This window comes from Larus michahellis, chromosome 4, assembly GCF_964199755.1.
Source record: "Larus michahellis chromosome 4, bLarMic1.1, whole genome shotgun sequence".
Taxonomy (NCBI): domain Eukaryota; kingdom Metazoa; phylum Chordata; class Aves; order Charadriiformes; family Laridae; genus Larus; species Larus michahellis.
In genome coordinates this window covers 77,754,290-77,771,623 of record NC_133899.1, presented here as the reverse complement: position 1 = coordinate 77,771,623, position 17,334 = coordinate 77,754,290, and the positions used below count along the sequence as shown (strand labels likewise).

The window sequence follows — 17,334 nt, the reverse complement described above, 5'->3', positions numbered from 1 at the left end:
TTACTCCAGTTGAAGATGTCCCTGCTCATTGCATGGGTGTTGGACTAGATGACCTTTAAAGGTCTCTTTCAACACAAACTATTCTGTGATTCTATGACAATAAGAAAACTGACACTACCATTTCCCAAAGGAGAAATACCTTTAGTATTGTGCACAGTACTACAGACTTCTCTGCCCCCAAAATTCTGAGATGTATTGAGATCAAAATGTAGGCAGAAGAGCCCTCTGAAGAGTGGCTGGCATGACAGGCTCTCTCCAAGGGAAGAAATGATCCCTGGAAAACACTGGCTATTAACATAATGGATTAAAACTAGTGCAATACAGTGACTTATTTAACTCTACTTCAAGCCTAAGAAGCAACAGGCAGACAAGAGATAAAGACGCAATAGGGAACACAGGAGTTGAGTAGCATGGCCCAGTGGAGAGAAAGGGCCAGGAATGGCAATACCAGAGTCCTTTGCCAGACTGTTTAAGCTTTATCTTCTTAAGTGCTCTGAGCCATATTGCCAGCTCTGGTGCCAACATAGATGTTCATTCTGAATAAATAATTTAGCCTTTCTCTGCATTGAGTTTTGCTATCAAGTGAATAAACCAGACACTGAGGCCCTGCTGGGGATTACACGGTGCACAGGCTTGGGCAGGTCTTCTGCACTGAAGTTAATCATACCCCCTTCTGTGACTTTCACACCATGCCATGAGAACGTGGCATCTGTTGCATTCGGGTACTGAAGCCTGATCTGTATCAGTACTCAGGAGAGTGGACTCTTCTCTTTCCTTGCGTGTAATAGAAGGAATTCGCCTCTTTGTGAATATGTGAAATTCGCTTTTAGACATTAGAAATCAATGCTTGTGTTGTCTAAAGCATGCAGTTCTTTGACTGCCTGTCCCTTACACACAAAGCTGCAAATGCTGCTTTCATTCACCTATTTCTTCTGTGCTTTTGAACGGAGTAATTTTTTTCTTGCAGGACTCTTGAGCTGCCCTACATTATCCAAAGTTGATAGTCACTCTCACAGACATCAGCAAACACACATCTACAGACTTGACAGAAGAAACAAGGTTATCCCCAACGTATCTCAGAAAAAGTGTTTTGTTTTTTCTCCCTAGCAAATGTATAAACTGTGTTTCATGTCAAAATAGAAAAAGACATGGGTATGATTAACAAATTGTGAATTTACCATTTCCCTTTGTTTAAAATGGTTTCCAGGGAAAGAATACATCAAAAATAATAGTGCAGGTCCACTTCTAAAACCTGCCAACTCACCAATCAACAGACATACACTTTCTAAGACCACCTGTGTGCAAGGTGCATGTTCCGCCACTGCAGAGACAGCAGGAAGTGACAGTGAGATCTTCAGTCTCAAGCTCTTCTGCAACTCCAAATTCACAGGTTAAGGATAAGGTTTTCCAAACTTAACTGTAGAGGAAGTGCCCAGAATTGTTAACTACTTTTTAAAGTCATGCAAGTAAATGTGACACTCTACCATACTTGACTGCTAGGTAGTTGACGTTTCATAATAATTTGACCAAGTCATCTTTATCTGGATCCTTCGGAGAGTCAGACATGTACTTTACCTGGGGACAGCTCTTGTTCTCAAGTGCAATCTTAGTTTTTGTTTTTGTATAACCCTGTGTATCTGCTGATGTCAGAGTACCTACAAAAGGAAAGGGTGTCATTAGTCTGTTACCATAACAAAAACATAAACAGGATAATACTGCTTAAGTATGATGGCCAATGACCAAATGACCAGCGAACAAGCGAGGCATTGAGCTAGGCTCTGCCCTGTTCACAAAGTGTGAAAAAGCTCATGGAACAGAAGACATCACAGTTGGTTCTAAATAAAATCATCTCAAGTTTGTTATATGCTAACCGACCTGGAAAGAGGAATTCAGTCCTCTGGGAAACAACTGTGTTGTAGGCATTAATGCTGTAGTCTCTGGTACAAAGAGGCCTGGGCAGTGAGCTGGAGAGAGTGGATGAAGTGTGCTAGGAATTTTCTTCTAATACAAAAGAGTATCCAGTAAAAAGAGAAGTCTAGTAAGACACATAGCTTAACTTAGTTCCTATTGTAAACTCAGTTTCAAACCTGATTACAGAAGCAGAAGCCCCACTCATCTCAAGTGCTTCTGCGTGGCCAGAGCTCTTTCTGCTAATCCTAAGCACTTAAGACTACCTCTGCTGTCTGAAGAGATCAGAACAGTTGATATAATGTCCTTCAGACCTCAAATTCTATTAAAAAAAAGGAGAGAGAGAGAGAGAGAGAGAAAGAAATATGTTAATTTCAGTAAGGCCAAAGAATAAATAGGAGGATTAGCTCCAAATCTGTTAGACAAAATAATACTTCAAGAGGCATTTGAATATTTTTATCCTGACCAAGTGGCATGCTCTTGCCTGGTATAAGATGACAGCAGTGCTGCCCTCACAACCAGACTGTGCAACTAGGCTGACATTTGCTTTGTACTAGTGAACCGATGCAAAGCAGCCTGATTTTAACAGTCACCACTCTCTCAGGACATTCCACATATGTAGAATGGGAGTGGACAGCAGGCTAAATTTCCTTCATTAGTATAAATCATTCACTTCTACTCAAGTCAGTGAAGCACTGTCAACTAGTATCTGCTGAGCATGTGTGCAAGGACCTCAACGTCAGTATCTTAGAGCCCTTTATACCTTGTTCGTCATAAAGCAATTCTCCTCTAGAAAGTCTCCTTGGACAGGAGGCAACTGATACATTGAACTTCGCTCCTGTATGCACACTCCTGTCAATCATAAACAAATATTCTTCAGCAGATGCACAGGAAGCTGATGACAGAACAAGTAATTTTATTCACTAAGTCAGTTTTGACACTGAAGGGCACGGAACAGTTGAAAACATCATTTATAGGGAGTTCCACTTACAATGTTATTCAGAACATCAGTGGTGCTTTTGTTATTTCTAAGGAGTGCTTAGATGGAATAGTGTTACCCCTTCGAAACAATTGGTAGCAATGGGGAGAACATAGCTAGCAAGGTTTACATAAAACTAACAGTCATGTTATGCTCAAAAGCTTAAGTTTATTGCTCTATTTAATGACTACCACCAGTATTTTTAAAAAGAATGCCAGTTCTTCCTGCTAGCTTCTCACTGAAGGAAATTTTTTAAATACAGCAATAAAATCAAGTGGTTTAAAGATAACACATTTTGCCACACATTCATGCAAACCCTGCTGACAGGATTTTTACAGGTTCATGGATACAGAATAAACACAAAGGATGTTTACTGAAATACTGGGAAACTTTCCCCACAGTGATGAAGTTGTAAGCATAACATTTCAGGCCCTACACCCTGCACCGCACCTACTGACGTCAATGGCAAAACCTCAGTGGGAGCAGGATCAGCCCTTATTGTTCTGAGAGCTGCTTTACCTTCTCCTGATTAGGAAGTGTAGTGAATTCTCAGAATCGCATGCACTAATAGAAGTGGTGGGTTTTGGTTATTGTTACAAATAAAGAGAAGCAAAAATATTTTTAGTATTACAGCTTCTATTCACAAAACGCTCATCTTTGATGTTAACGGTCCTGTGTACCTCCATTTTTCTCTGCTCAGTAAAGCACTTAAACGTGTGCTTACCTCTAAGCATTAAACATCAACGACAGTCTTCACAGCCTGACTGAGGTTTAAAAAGAAAAGCACGGGCAGCAGTCTGTATTACTGAAAAGGAAACACTGCTGCCCAGACTACTGATTAGAATAGAGTAATGATTGTATAAATTTGGTTTGAGGGCAGATTTGTCAAAAAGCAGCCAACACATTCATACTGATTTTTTTAAAAAGCTGCCTATAGGATTTGCTTTAATTTTAATGAGCACTGGGCACCTGGTCATCCTCAAAGCTTTGAAACAAGTTTACATTCATAGAATACAAGTGATTTTACTACTACATTTTTAATAAAGATGAATTCAACTCACAAAATTCCTCACCTGATTTCAAACCTCAAATTTCAGGGGAAATTGTATTCAGAGTGCAGTTTGATTAGGTAAAAAGAGAAACTTTGCCAAAATAAAATCTGGTTGCAGACTGAGATGCCAAAATATTGACACAGAAAAGGTAAAGCGTGTAGAATTTATGTTTAGATTAACTTCTACTATTCACCTCAGATTCACCTAGCTGTCATAATACTGGAGTACCTTGCTGGTAAGAACTGGAGGTAAGAATTTGACTCAAATCATTGCAATATTTTTTCCCCTTAGTTCTGATAACACTGGTGGTGGACTGCTTTAGAAAAAATAACAAGCAAACATGATGTGCAAAACATCATTTCAATGTGAATCTACTTGAATCTTTCAATGCAGAGGCTCAGGTGGTTTACGATATACACAGTATTCGGTAATTTTATACGTAAAAACAATCAGAAAGAGGCAAAAAGTTACTTTCAAGCTTAGTCAACATACAGCACATTTCAGCATGACAATTCAAAAAGTTTCACACTGTATTTGGATATATTAGCAATGATTTTTTAAAAATAGCAAACTGAAGACGGATTTTTTTCTGATTTTTTTCTTGCTTTTGTAACAAATGAAGCTACTATTCTTATTTACAGTATAAATAAGCCTTTTTTGGTGAAGATTATGTCCTGCCACATATGTTTAAGACAAGGCCTACCTCAGCTCTTAAATGTCAATGCAAACAAGAGCATAAAAGCAATAGCAAAGTAAAATAATATATCTTTCTTTCCAGCTAAGACAACCAGGTTACCATGTGTCTCTTATCAGATCTGAAATATATATGAACGCAGTCAAAAGTTCTCTTGGTTTTAGCCTTTAGGAATATCATGAACACTTATTCTTCTGCTGCTCTAGAAAGCTGTTTTCCGTACAAGCTCATGACATGATGGACAAATTGATATTGTTCACAAGTCTGGATCATTCCTCCCCTGAAAAGGAAAGAAAAAAGGGGAGGGGAAACAGTAGCCTTAGTACATGCAACTAATATATGAGGAAATGGCTTAGCTAACACGAAGCCGGTGTTACACACAAAAGGTATATTCCCAAGCTTCCCAAAATGAGTGAAAAGTGCCTGTTGATCGCAACCAGCTCACAGTCTGACCTCAAGCTCCATTTTGAAAGTCTCTGCTAACCAGGGAGCAGAAGGTAGTCAGAACAGGAATGGCCTTTAGCTTCATTTTTCTGGGGCACAGGCCCTCATCCAGTAAGGCAACACCATCGTCATTTACATTCATACTACCCGAGCACCTATACTCCAAGCACCATTTTAAACACCATGAAAAGCAACCCCTACCCGAAGCTCTAGATGGACAGATGGGAGCAGGGGGAATAAAGAGAGGAGGTAGCTTAGCCAAGACTTCACAGCTGCGCTAGGGACTGAATTCAGAACTACAGAGGGCCAGGCCAGGCCAGCACAGACAACTGATGTAGCACACAACTTCCCCATTCTGCAATGAGGGTTCTTTCCTCTGTGCCACCCCATGCTGTGCTTTCGGCAAGTTCACCAGGGGACTAGGGGATGGCTAGCAGGATTTTGGAACAGACAATGGAACTTTAACAAAAGACAACTCTGAATTGACTGCCACGTACACCTTGATCAATAAGACTCCCAGCACAGAAATCCGTTTTTGTTCAGCTTTTATTTCAGCTTTTGCTGTTCTCTTTAAAAGTGCAAGCTTGAAAGGAAATGCAAGCACGAGAAGAAACAGTTTGCTTTTCCATGTACCATTAGCCTGTGTATTTCTGCAAGTAGCATATTAATCAACATGTGAGTACTACAGCGGGAGACAGAAATGAACAAGGATAAAGCTGTCCAATTTAAGCAGATTTTACTAACACTTAAAATTCAGCTAAGAGTGCCTCAACAACAGTGATATGATCTCTTGATAGTCCATTATGAAAATAATTAAACCCCATGGCTCAAATTCACAGAAGGTGTATGCAGAATTGTGCCAGCATTGGTGCTGGTGTACAGATCCCGGGAATCCAGAGCAGAAAGGAAGCTGAAATGACAAGCGGCTTTGAGGAACATGGGAACCCATGGGTAGCCAGTGCCAACCCGACTGTGTCAGTCTGAGGAAGAGCATGTACGGTGCATTCCCTCAGAAATGCCCACATGAGGACATTAAGGAAAAGTGCTTTCTCTGAGCCAAACAGCTAGCAGACTGCTAGCACCCTCCTTTGAAGCCCGCCCTCTTCAATGGGGTCTAGCTTAACAGTTGTGGGTCACACAGTAGCCATACCAGTAAGGGGTAGGTGAGTGTCCAAGACAACCTCCTTGTTCAGGCTCTTACAGTTATTTTGTTAAGTGGCTGTTTGAAATTACACTTAATGAGCAGGGAAGGGCAGGTACCCATGCTTAAACCTCTTATCAATAAGCAACGGTGAGAAACACAGTGCATTTCTAAAAAACCTATTTCCTAGCTGAGCATCTCATCCCCATCTGCTCTACTTAATACAGGCTTATAGATCTGTCTCTGAGCCCTTCTGTGTTGCACCCAGCATCGAAGTATATTTATGTCAGTTCATGACACACAAGGAACATTAGTCATATCTGGCAATTACTCCCCATGCAATTCCATTAACAGTGAGGTTGCACCCTGAAGTTGTAGCAACAGAAGCACTAGGGTAGCCATCAGGTTTCAGGCCACAGGAAATTATTTTCCTTTTTATCTGGTTCCCTGCTATGTAGTGGCTTCCTCTCCTTCCCACACTCATGCCTACCATGACGTGTGCTTGCTGTCCAGGCTTTGGCACAGAATAGAGAAATTATGTTTTCACCCCTATTTCCCATAGAAACCTTTCAAATCTGAGTTGCGTCGTGGGAAAGGACAGCAAATGTCTCTCAGGACTGTGGAAAGGATGCAGGAATGATCACTTCCTCTCCTTAGTCATACTAGGTTGTTTTAGGACCAACTGTTGGCCACTGGTGCAAAGCCTAGTGCACAAGATTTTTCAAAGGGATCTGTAATGGAACAAAGGGAAAGAAACATTTGTCTCCTTCATTCCCACAGCAACCTCAAAGGCGGTTCTCAGGGCTAACGTCAATCCCTCTACTGCTGTGAAGCAGTGAGGTGCATTCCTTTACGTGTCTGCTCTGGCCTGCATCCAACCCTCTTTCCCTAAGTCCCTCGTGACTCCTTCCCACCCACCCTATTTTCTCTACCCAGTAACCACCAGATAGGAGGAGGAGATAGAAAGGGTCTTCCTTCCTATCACCTGCTTGGACGCTGTCTCATCCTCTCGTGTTTGTTTTTGAAGTCACATGGACCTTTTGTGAGGGTTTAATGATAATAATAGTGGATGGCAGCATGACTTCCAAAAGATCACGAGCCCCATTTTCAATCCTTGAAGAAACCGTACTCTTCTTGTAGCAAAGATGGTGATTTGACTGCTTATTGTCTTGAGTATTTTCTCCCATGACATTCAAATGTTCTTTTCCTATCCCATCACACCCCTGAGAGGTACATGGCAGCTACAGAGGTCCCTGTAGGCTTTCTTTTTCTCCATGGCATCCTTTAAGTGTGATCTCCCTTCTCCAGCCTCTGCAAACGACTGCCAGTTCCCCTCTCCCCGCAAAGCTAGTATTTTTAATTGGCCTGTATCAAGCACATTTGTAAGCAGGTGTTTTCAACCTTCATTTGTATGGCTATTTTCCTGTGAAACATTAGTCACAGAGACAAGATATTTCAGATCCAGCCAGATATTTCACTGGGCCATAGATAATCCACACTCACTACTCATATTCTGGTTTTCTTTTTCTCAAGAAGCCTTTCCTTGTCCAGCCAGAAATCCACTGAAATAGCCAAACCTCCAAGCCCCTGCAGGTCCCTGTCTATCAGAGCCTCAGCAGGACAGCAAGCATTTCATTTTCTACCTCCCACTGAGCATAATTTCTCCTCTGAAATAAAGTTCAGCGTGGGGTTGAGGTTCTTTTTTTTCCCTCAGAAAAATCTTTGGTATGTTTTTCGTGACATCTCTTCCCCTGACTACATTCATCATTATCATTAGAGAGAGCACTGAGACATGTTTTGATGGCACTTGAAACCAGTGGGAGAGGAAAAATAACATCTCTGGTGCAAAATTCAAGTCTGTTTACTTCATAATCAAACTCAAGGTGGTGTGTTAAGAAATGCTTAACTGGAAACCATTGAATTTCTGGAGATTTTCACAGCTCCTCTCATATGTCTGCAAACACTCCAGACTGCGTATATTCTCCCTCTCCCAAGCAGCCCCAACAGTGCTCACAGCTCCAACTATGCAAGGCCAGTTTTCATTACTCCTCCTGGGAGCAAAGTGCTGATCTGTGGCTCTGAACTTAAGCATGGCAAACCTTTGAGGCTTCACTTCTGTAAGAACATGGGGCCAACTCCTCAGCTGGTGAAAGGTCATCCCTTGCTGCACTGAGCTGTGCAGCTGCACAGCTGTGCAGATTTTGGTGCCAGCTGTGAATCTATCTCAGTTATAGGGCTATTCATTAAGGTTTACTGCTCATCAAAAAAGATTACAAGTCAAAACTTCTTAGAACAAGACAACTTCCTTCCAGGAATGTTCTCTCTTGGCCTCCATTTGACTTTGTTCCTCCCCTGTTCCCATTTGTTTCTCCTTAAGTAAAGGGAAAAATTACCATTACTTTTTTTTTTTTCTGGAAAGGAAACAGGCTTTCTTACCTGTCTAACCGCAACTGGCAGGCTGTTCGCAATATGTCAACTATGCCCTCGCTCTTCAGCTGTTTACAACAGACACTAGTTGCAATAAAGCAGCCAGTCCTCCCGATGCCTGCACTAAGGGACGGAAAAGCAGAGAGAGGCAGTGGAAATGTTAGAATGGCTTGGGAACTTTTTTGTTAAACGAGCGCCATTAAACCAGCAATCAAACCCAATTATCCCTTTCTTCCCTCCAACCTTTGCCGGGTGGGTACTTGAGAATATAAAGCTGTAACTAGGAAAAGATACTAACTTCAATTGGACAACATAATTAAGTGTGAGCCATTCGCAGTAAAAGGATGGTCATGGCATATATAATACTAAAAATGGACTGTAGGGTACAGTTTGATCAGATATGTCATTGAACCATTGAAAATAAACAGTTAAACAGTATTTCTTAGTTAGACTTGCTTTGAAGGCAACTTTGTTTTGAGATTCTTAGTCCTAATAGCTTATTTGAAAGCTATTTTCATTCACAGGTACAGAAAAAAACAACAATAAAACCAAACCCCTTGCTTAAATAATTAGAGCTAACAGCAATGTTGTAAGTGTAATGCCACTTGCTGATGAGATCCGCAATATACTAATTCTCTGAATTAGTGCAAGATACAACAAACTCACTAGTAAAGACATTTCTTTTTCTTTCATGAACACCTTTGTATCTTATTCAGTCCTTGCTTAATGACCAGAATTGATTTTATTCTCAAAGGCACAGTGCTATCAAAGCTGTGAATTCTTCTTATCACCCAATAAAAAGCTAGCAGCCAAAGCCCTTCTTACGCATTAAATAATTAAGTGAGCATCCTCAGGAATAATTACTTGACACAACTGCAAGAAATCCTGCTTCCATTTAAATTGTGCTAAAGTCATCATACAAAAACACTGGCAACAAATGTACATGCAACAATAGAGTTTGCAGTGCTACTTGCAAAGTGCTAATACTGTTTCTTTGCCTGTATAGACAGGTTTTGTACTCTGCATTTATGCTTATTAAGGAAACAGCTACATTGGAATTGTTTTAACTTCCATTACAGAATGATAAGGCAACTCAGTGGAAGTTTTGGGAAGTTTTTCCTCAGTAAGAACTCATCTCAGTCTTCAAATGATTGTGATGGAGGTACCTAACTGACTTAAAATTTTTGTCCCTGAAACTCTTTGTACCTCATGCCCTGACTTCTGTTTTCTTTACTATATCTAGTTTGTTCATCAATACTTCAAATATTTCAGGGTTTCAGAGGACTCTTTGCTGCATATAGATGTACCTCAATGATTAAAAAAACCCAAACAAACACCAAAAAAGCCTTTTGTCTTCCAATTTATGCCATAACCAAGAAGGCCACAGTATGCGGCTCCTGTATACTGTTTCCCATCCATAGACCTCAGAGTGTTTCGCAAAGGGAGTGAACAACACCCGTTTTTAGATAAAGCAAACAGCAATGAGACAGCAGTTGTCCCAGGACAAGCTGCAGGTCTCTCGCTGGCTGAGAGAAAGTCATAATCCTTCCAAGGCTGTCCTTGCATTATCCACAGGACCTTAACAGGACTGCTAGCCTGCCTTGAACATGAAGCCGCTTTTAAGAACAGGGACAGAAAAATGCTCAGAGGGAGCACCTCTCCTGTGAGGACAGGCTGAGAAAGTTGGGGTTGTTCAGCCTGGAGAAGAGAAGGCTCTGGAGACACCTTGTTGCAGCCTTTCAATACTTAAAGGCGCCTTATAAGAAAGACGGGGACAAACTTTTTAGTAGGGTCTATAGTGATAGGACAGGGGTAATGGTTTTAAACTGAAAGAGGGTAGATTCAGGCTAGATATAAGGAAACAGTCAAAGTCAGGTTGGACGGGGCTTTGAGCAACCTGATCTCGTTGAAGATGTCCCTGCTCACTGCAGGGGGAGTTGGATTAGATGACCTTTAAAGGTCCCTTCCAAGCCCAACTATTCTATATTTCTATGATTCTAATAGCTTAATTATTAGGTATGTATCTATTTTTTCTTAAAGGTGCATTATTTTACATCACTGAAGGCCAAAACCACAGTGATTATGTTCTATTGAAAAACTCCCACAAAGGCCAAAGGAGCTACAGTACTCAGTGTTACACAGGCCTTGACTAACGGCTTGTTGTACATACCACTCTCAAATAGAGGCAATGTATTAAATCCCTTCTTCAGATAAAATGACTGCAACCGAGAACAATCTGAAAGGGCTCTGGTCCACAATTATCACACAAAATTCTTCATAATCCTATCACCACGTCTCTTAGTAGTTATTTCACATAATAATACCCCATTTCCCCCCTGCCCCCCATTATTACTGTGTCATGGGTATGACACCATATAAGAGGACAAAACAAGTATGCAAAGCAAGAGTGATATGGTGACCAGAATCTTTACCTGCAGCAAATACCATAATAATTCAATGAGCTCTGAGAGAATCACAGATTTCCAAGGGTAAAGGGAACCTTCTTAAAAAGCATTTGTTATTTTTCTCTGAACTCTCCCCAATTTGTCAAAATCTGTTTTAAAACATAGGCAGAAAAACTGGGCATGTAGCATCACATGAACATTTTACTAGCAATTACTCCCTATCAGCTTATAGGTCGATCTTTGATGACACCAGGCTACCCACCATTCATGCCAAGAGTCTCTTTAAAAACATTCCCATTCTATGACAATATGCCATGTACTATGGCTTCTGGATAGCAACCATCTGGCATTTCCTAGAAAATGTTATGCAAAACCAGGTAAAATTCCTAACAAAAATCCCAAAGATCAATTTGGCAAATTGTATTTTATTGAAACTATGCAAGATTACCCTGGCAAGATTACTGCATCGCTTATAAGGCTTTCTGCTATTTACCTGGAAAAAGTGTTTTGAAAACTGACTTGTAGTTTTCAAGTAATCACATTTAACCTTTCTAAACAGTGGCAAAACAGGACTTGTTTTAGACCTCTGGAACTTCTTAAATTTTCCAAGAACTAGAACTCAGCTATGCTAAACTTTAATGATTTAGAGCCTGTGGACCAATTTTTAAAAAAAACTCTTGGGTGAAAATTAACACATTGCTTAGTTAGCAGCGCAAAAGAATGTACTTTATCACATCTACAAGTGATGAGTACATCATCCTACTTCTTTCTGAAGACAGCAGGAGAAGTATCTACCTTAATCTATTTTTTCTGCTCTGTGATTGATAATTACTATTTTCTCATCAGGCTTCAAAACACTGTAAAGATTTTGCTTCTTCCATTTAAGAAGTTTTCATCTTTTCCAGGGGCTTTTCACAGGTATTTCAGTTTTATTATGAATTGCATACATTTCCTGTCTGTTGGTTAGTACTTGCTCAATCAGCTTTCCCACTGTTTCATTTGGTTTATGTATTACACTTAAATTATTGTCTTTGGCATAATGAGGATTTTTTTAAATCAAAGAAGAAATCTACAAAGCGGGGGGTTTCAAGGCTTAAAGCTGAATGTTCAAATTTTTCTGCTTGCATGTGTCTTCCTTGTCCATTTCTCCCACAATATGTTAATCTTTGGCAACGTGGCCCATTTCAGATCATTAAAGGCATATATGACCGGTAAGGCAAATAAAATGAGACCGTTCTTACTTGTAACTGAGCCACCACCAGCTTCTGCGTGCAGCCCAGTCTGTATCTGAATGCAACACTTGGTAATAGAAAATTACTGTCATTAAATTTTAGAAGTTCCAAGAATATTTCAGAAGCAGTTGGGCAAGATTTCCCGCATGTCCGACTGATGGCCAATATGACAGTATCTGCACTAACCACTGAAGAAGCCCTTAGACTTCAGACACAACATTTACTTACCTGCAGTGAACAATCACTGGAGCATTCTTCTCTTCTGCACTCTGCATTGCCTCTTCCACTTCCAGTACTAGCTGTAACAGAGGCGGGGCTTGATCTGGTGTCTTCTGGTCTGGCCAAGACGTGTACCAGTAATGTTTCAGGTTTCTGACTTCTTCTCCTTTCTGCAATCCAGTGAAGACAAACACCACAAAGTTTTAAAAGATCTTCTCATTGCAAATTGATACTGAAACCTGGCCTTCCCTTTAAGAATGAGTAAATCAATGCTAAATGGAACAGAAGATGCAAATGGCAAGCCACACAACACAGAAATCTGGATTTCAAATATCACGTCTGCACTTCAGTAAACTGCCTTAAAAAAAAAAAGTATGCTGCTCTTTTAGTGCCAAGAGCTGTGTGCAAAACACTCCAGGCAGTCTGCTCCCTCTTGACAGATTCATTCAGCAAAGCCAGAGCTGTGCTTGTGACATAATTGCTTTCATAATGCATTTGACAGACAGAGAGCCAGGAGCCTTATCTCCGTCTCTGATAGCTAGATAGATAGATGCGGGAGAGAGATGGGAGCTTATTCTTCTATCTTTTCTGACAGACAGATTCATATCAGTTTCCTGTCAATTCTACTCTTCTCTTAGACACAGTGAGAATTTCAGAGACCCTATGGAAGGTGGGAATTGTATCTAGCTGCAGTCCAGGGCTTTTTGAGAGACACAAATTCCAATTCTCTCTGTGTCTCAGCATGGCTATGAATATAGCAAATCTGCTGTTACCTTTTCTGAGTGCCAAGTAGCATTACACGCTTCTGATTTTGTGTGTTCAAAGTGACATCCTTCTGCCTGATTTCTAAAGGTGCCAAATAGTAACGTAGAGCTCAGGAAACCTTTCAGCCATTACGTAAGACAGCTGGCATAGGGCTAAGCAAATATCTTCAAAAGGTCCAGGAACAGACGTGTTAGCTTCCACAACCTTTCCTTAAACACATGGCCTGCTGAGTTTAAGAGGGGAGGAAAAAGAGAACAAATGTGCCTCTTTCTAAAGAACCAGGCACAAAAATCTGGAAACAGTTTCTGTCGTCTATACTCCTAAGTCCCTATGACTGTCAGTCACTGGATGTTAAAAGAGCTCTATGGTTGTGCCACTTTCCATCCTTCTCTTTGGTTGACAAAGCTCTTACATAGCTTCACAGTGAAGTAGATTGGAGATATGATCTAGTTAAATCTTTTTTCTTTCTCATAGTGGATTAATTTTCAGATGGATCAATCAGTTTCCCCCTTTGGCTTACCACACAGTCACATAAACACTTGTGTGGGCACATGAGAGATGGCACAAAGGTAGGAAAAAGAGAGCTGGACAAGGGGAGGCTGGGCTTCATTTAGTTGCTGTTCCAGCTTATACAGGGTTTAAAGTGCTCATTGAAGCACAGCCATAGGAACCTTAAGGGTATGTTTAGCTCAGTTTAGGAAAAGAGAGTCTTACTATTGTACCATAGAGCCTGGCTTTAGGTTATTTACCCTGACAAGAAGATACTCAGGTTAAGAGAGCATAATTAGTTGTCATGAATAGTACCTGAGCTCACTACAGTAAATCCGATCAAATTTCAACACTGCTCTGAAACCCGAACATACACAGTTGCTTTTGAATGTGTGACTATGTGTGAGCAACAGAAGTTATGAACACTGGATTCTCAAGTGGGTTGTGAAAAATTATAATAAGAATGTTGTCAATAATACTGAGAGAAAAGTAAAAGATAAAAGTCATCTGAAGAAAAACACAAATCACTATATAAAGTTACTCATTTGACAGAAACAGAAAAGAGCCGAAGTACTAATGATGAACTCTGGGTATCTTTAGTTTTGTCTATGCCATTACCAGTTTTACGCTTCTGCTTAGAGAACCCTGACTTCTGTGGTTCTGTACAGTTCTGCTTTGACTTTAACAAAATATTCTCTACAGGTGCTTCCTTGAGACTGAGAAGACTTGGGAACAAATAGGAAGAAGCAAGATTCAATTGATGGTTTGAAGTCTACCATCATGTATGCTGTAGCCAAGATCATGATCAGTGGCTAGATCAGGTTCCTTTGAGAAATGAAAACAAGCCTTGCCCTATCACCTGAGCATTTTCTACATACCTAAAGTTTACCAATTCCAGTCCCCTATTCTGAGTCCACCCTGTAGCACATGCAGTAATCATATATTGTTGCATCATGTATCATGTGCACAGTGGTATCATGCATTTCCCGCCATTCCTGTCTAAGGGAAAACAGGAGTCAAGTTTTCACTTCACTTCTCTAGTTTTCACTACCAAGTCATTTAACATACGTATAGTCTGGAGCTGCTACTCCACTATTGCTGCTAAATGACAAATGTACAGCTCTAGGCAATGGTAACCTGACAAATGGAAACTTTATTTCAGCTCTAGAACTCAGCAGTTCACCTCCTGACATTTGGAGGTGGGAGGAAAGAAACACTGCCCTGCTAGCACTGAAAACAAAAGCATTGTTTAACTGAAAAACAAACTGGGATGAGCTCAAGCCCATCATTTCTTTAAAGAAAATAATCAAAATGATCAAATCATTTGAGTAGGGAAGGAACTACATCCTTGGAGATATGTATGTGCAATAAAGGCTTTTGTATCATTTGTTATAGAAAAGCACTTGTCTTTTTTGGCTATGATTATGTGTGGTATTCTATAGTTCTTTCCTTATGACTTTGCTGTACTCTGCTACCTTAGCCATTCTTTTTTCTTTCTGTTAGTGCCTGAACGTACTGGATATGCCAGCCCTGACAAATAATCTGGCTTTCAGTTTGTTGGTTGTTGGGGTTTTTTTTCCCCTGTGGGATCCACAGTTATATATACAGAAAAGATATATTCATATCTGACTCTAAATTCTGAAGCTTCTTCTCTAACATGAAGAACTTCACCTAAGGAAGAACTGAGCAGGAACAAGAGAATTTGGGAAAACACTGAGAGGTTGCTATTGGAAGAAAACATTCTGCAGGGATGAGTATTAGCTTGAAAGATACTTGTGAGATGGGAGTATGGCTTATTACACTTGAATTGTTGTATATAAGAGCTCTTCAGGACTGTTTCTTTGTTTTGTTCAACACCAGATAAAGGGAGATTGTTTTTTGGATATGCTACTGCAATATCGATATTAAAAGCCACTTCCCATCTGAAAATGGAACTGGCTATTACCTTCCTGAGAAGAATTTGAATGATCCTTCCCCAGGGAGAGAATAAAATTTCCTTCCAGAAATATAGGGGGAAGTGTTGTTTGGGTTTTTTTGGGCGTAAGGGGGTGTGAGGAAGAACATTTCAGCCTAAATCTCTGAAGTTAATGCTAAGCTGAAAAAAAAGATTTGCAATACTCACTAGTATTAAAATGCTGTTTTTAACAATTTAAAACAACTATGAAAAACTCTTCTGGCAGACAATGTAGTTTTTTATTGAGGATATTTTGTTCTGTCACCATAACTAAAAAGTGACCGATTATTAGATATCGGTATTCCATCAGAATTAAGCTATGTATTATTCTTGCTGCTGCACTGTGGTGTTTTGTATAAATTGTATTTAAGACCTCTGCGAGTCTGCAACATACTTGTAAATATTCTTTACTTCCCACTCATCAGGGAGCGTGATTTTCTCCTTGCTGCCTTTGCCAAAAGCATGAGTGACAGACTTTCCACACTCTCAACCCAGACATGGGATTTCATATGCTGGCTTTCTGCCTATTAGCATACGGCTGAAGAGACTTGAAACTAGTTGGATAAAAGGACTTTTTTCAGCTTGGAAAGAAATTGTTGTGTTATGCCGAGGTCAGAGGTAGATCTGGTAGATGAAAGAAGTATAAAGTTTATGTAAATAGACTGTTCTTATTAAAACACATAGCTTGAGATTCTAGAACCTAGCAATGGAAACAGCTGTAAAACAGGACTCTGGTACTTTTAAGTAGCACCTAAGTACTTAAAAAATTAAACCTGTGTTTAAACTCTCCACCCACAAGACGATAGAATGGTTACTGGTACATAAAACTACATACACAGTTAGTTGGAAAGATACTAATTTTTAGAAATGTAAGCATGGAGAATGCTGTGGTGAAAGTGTTTTTAAAGGTCATCAACAGTTCTAGTGTCTTGAAGTGGAATGATCCCTTAAAGCATTTTCCAAGTCAGGTCAGCCAAATCGCTCTGAAACTGAAAACAGGTACGCAATATTAAAAAGCTTTTTGCTCAGTTCTCAACTTCCCCACTTCTTGTTAGCAGCACCACTCATCTTAGGTATAAACAGCTGGTGAGTATCCAGAAGTCTGACAGCATCCTAACAAAGATCATAAAAAGACATGAAGCACAACCTAAATATTTCTTAGGGGTCCTCCCATACCACAAAATATGTAAGACACCATGCAGGTAAAAGTTCCGTGTTAGTAATAAGTAACCCTTTGTGTAAGTCCATGGCCGAAGGAATAAACAAGCGTTTGAATTCTACAGAACATCATCGCAGAGTTTAGCGGGTTATGCCATCAGTGCTGTCTGTCAGACTTGCAAAGGCTGTTAAGAAGCTACCTGTGTGCTAACATGTCCCTTGAAATGACCAGTCAACACAGAATACACAGGCACAGAATGAGTCACTGGTTTCTTCCACTGAGTGGACCCCACACTACTCCAACTGGCCTTTAGCTTTCAGATTGCACATAAGCAGTCTAAATCTCCGACTGCTTGTTTTACTTTTTATATGTTTTTGTATGTTGATGAACTGAGCAAAGCTATTATGACTTTAGTAATGAAAAGTGATATTTATACAGCAGTAGACTGTGCCCAAGATTTCTACAC

General features: G+C 40.1%; 1 protein-coding gene across 23 annotated transcripts in view; it reads right to left on the bottom strand.

The window, feature by feature from the left end:
• Positions 1–2,802: 2,802 nt before the first annotated feature.
• Positions 2,803–17,334, bottom strand: part of PTPN5 (protein tyrosine phosphatase non-receptor type 5) — a 90,205-nt gene continuing 75,673 nt past the window's right edge. For 21 of the 23 annotated variants that reach the window (XM_074585760.1, XM_074585763.1, XM_074585756.1 and 18 more), the window contains 3 exons: positions 12,511–12,671; positions 8,655–8,768; positions 2,806–4,913 (listed from right to left, as the gene is read on the bottom strand). In XM_074585760.1, the coding sequence (XP_074441861.1) occupies positions 4,820–4,913; positions 8,655–8,768; positions 12,511–12,671 (369 nt within the window). In that variant the 3' untranslated portion in view covers positions 2,806–4,819. Of the gene's footprint in view, positions 4,914–8,654; positions 8,769–12,510; positions 12,672–17,334 lie in introns of all 23 variants that reach the window. The other 2 variants (XM_074585753.1, XM_074585759.1) reach the window with 2 other exon arrangements.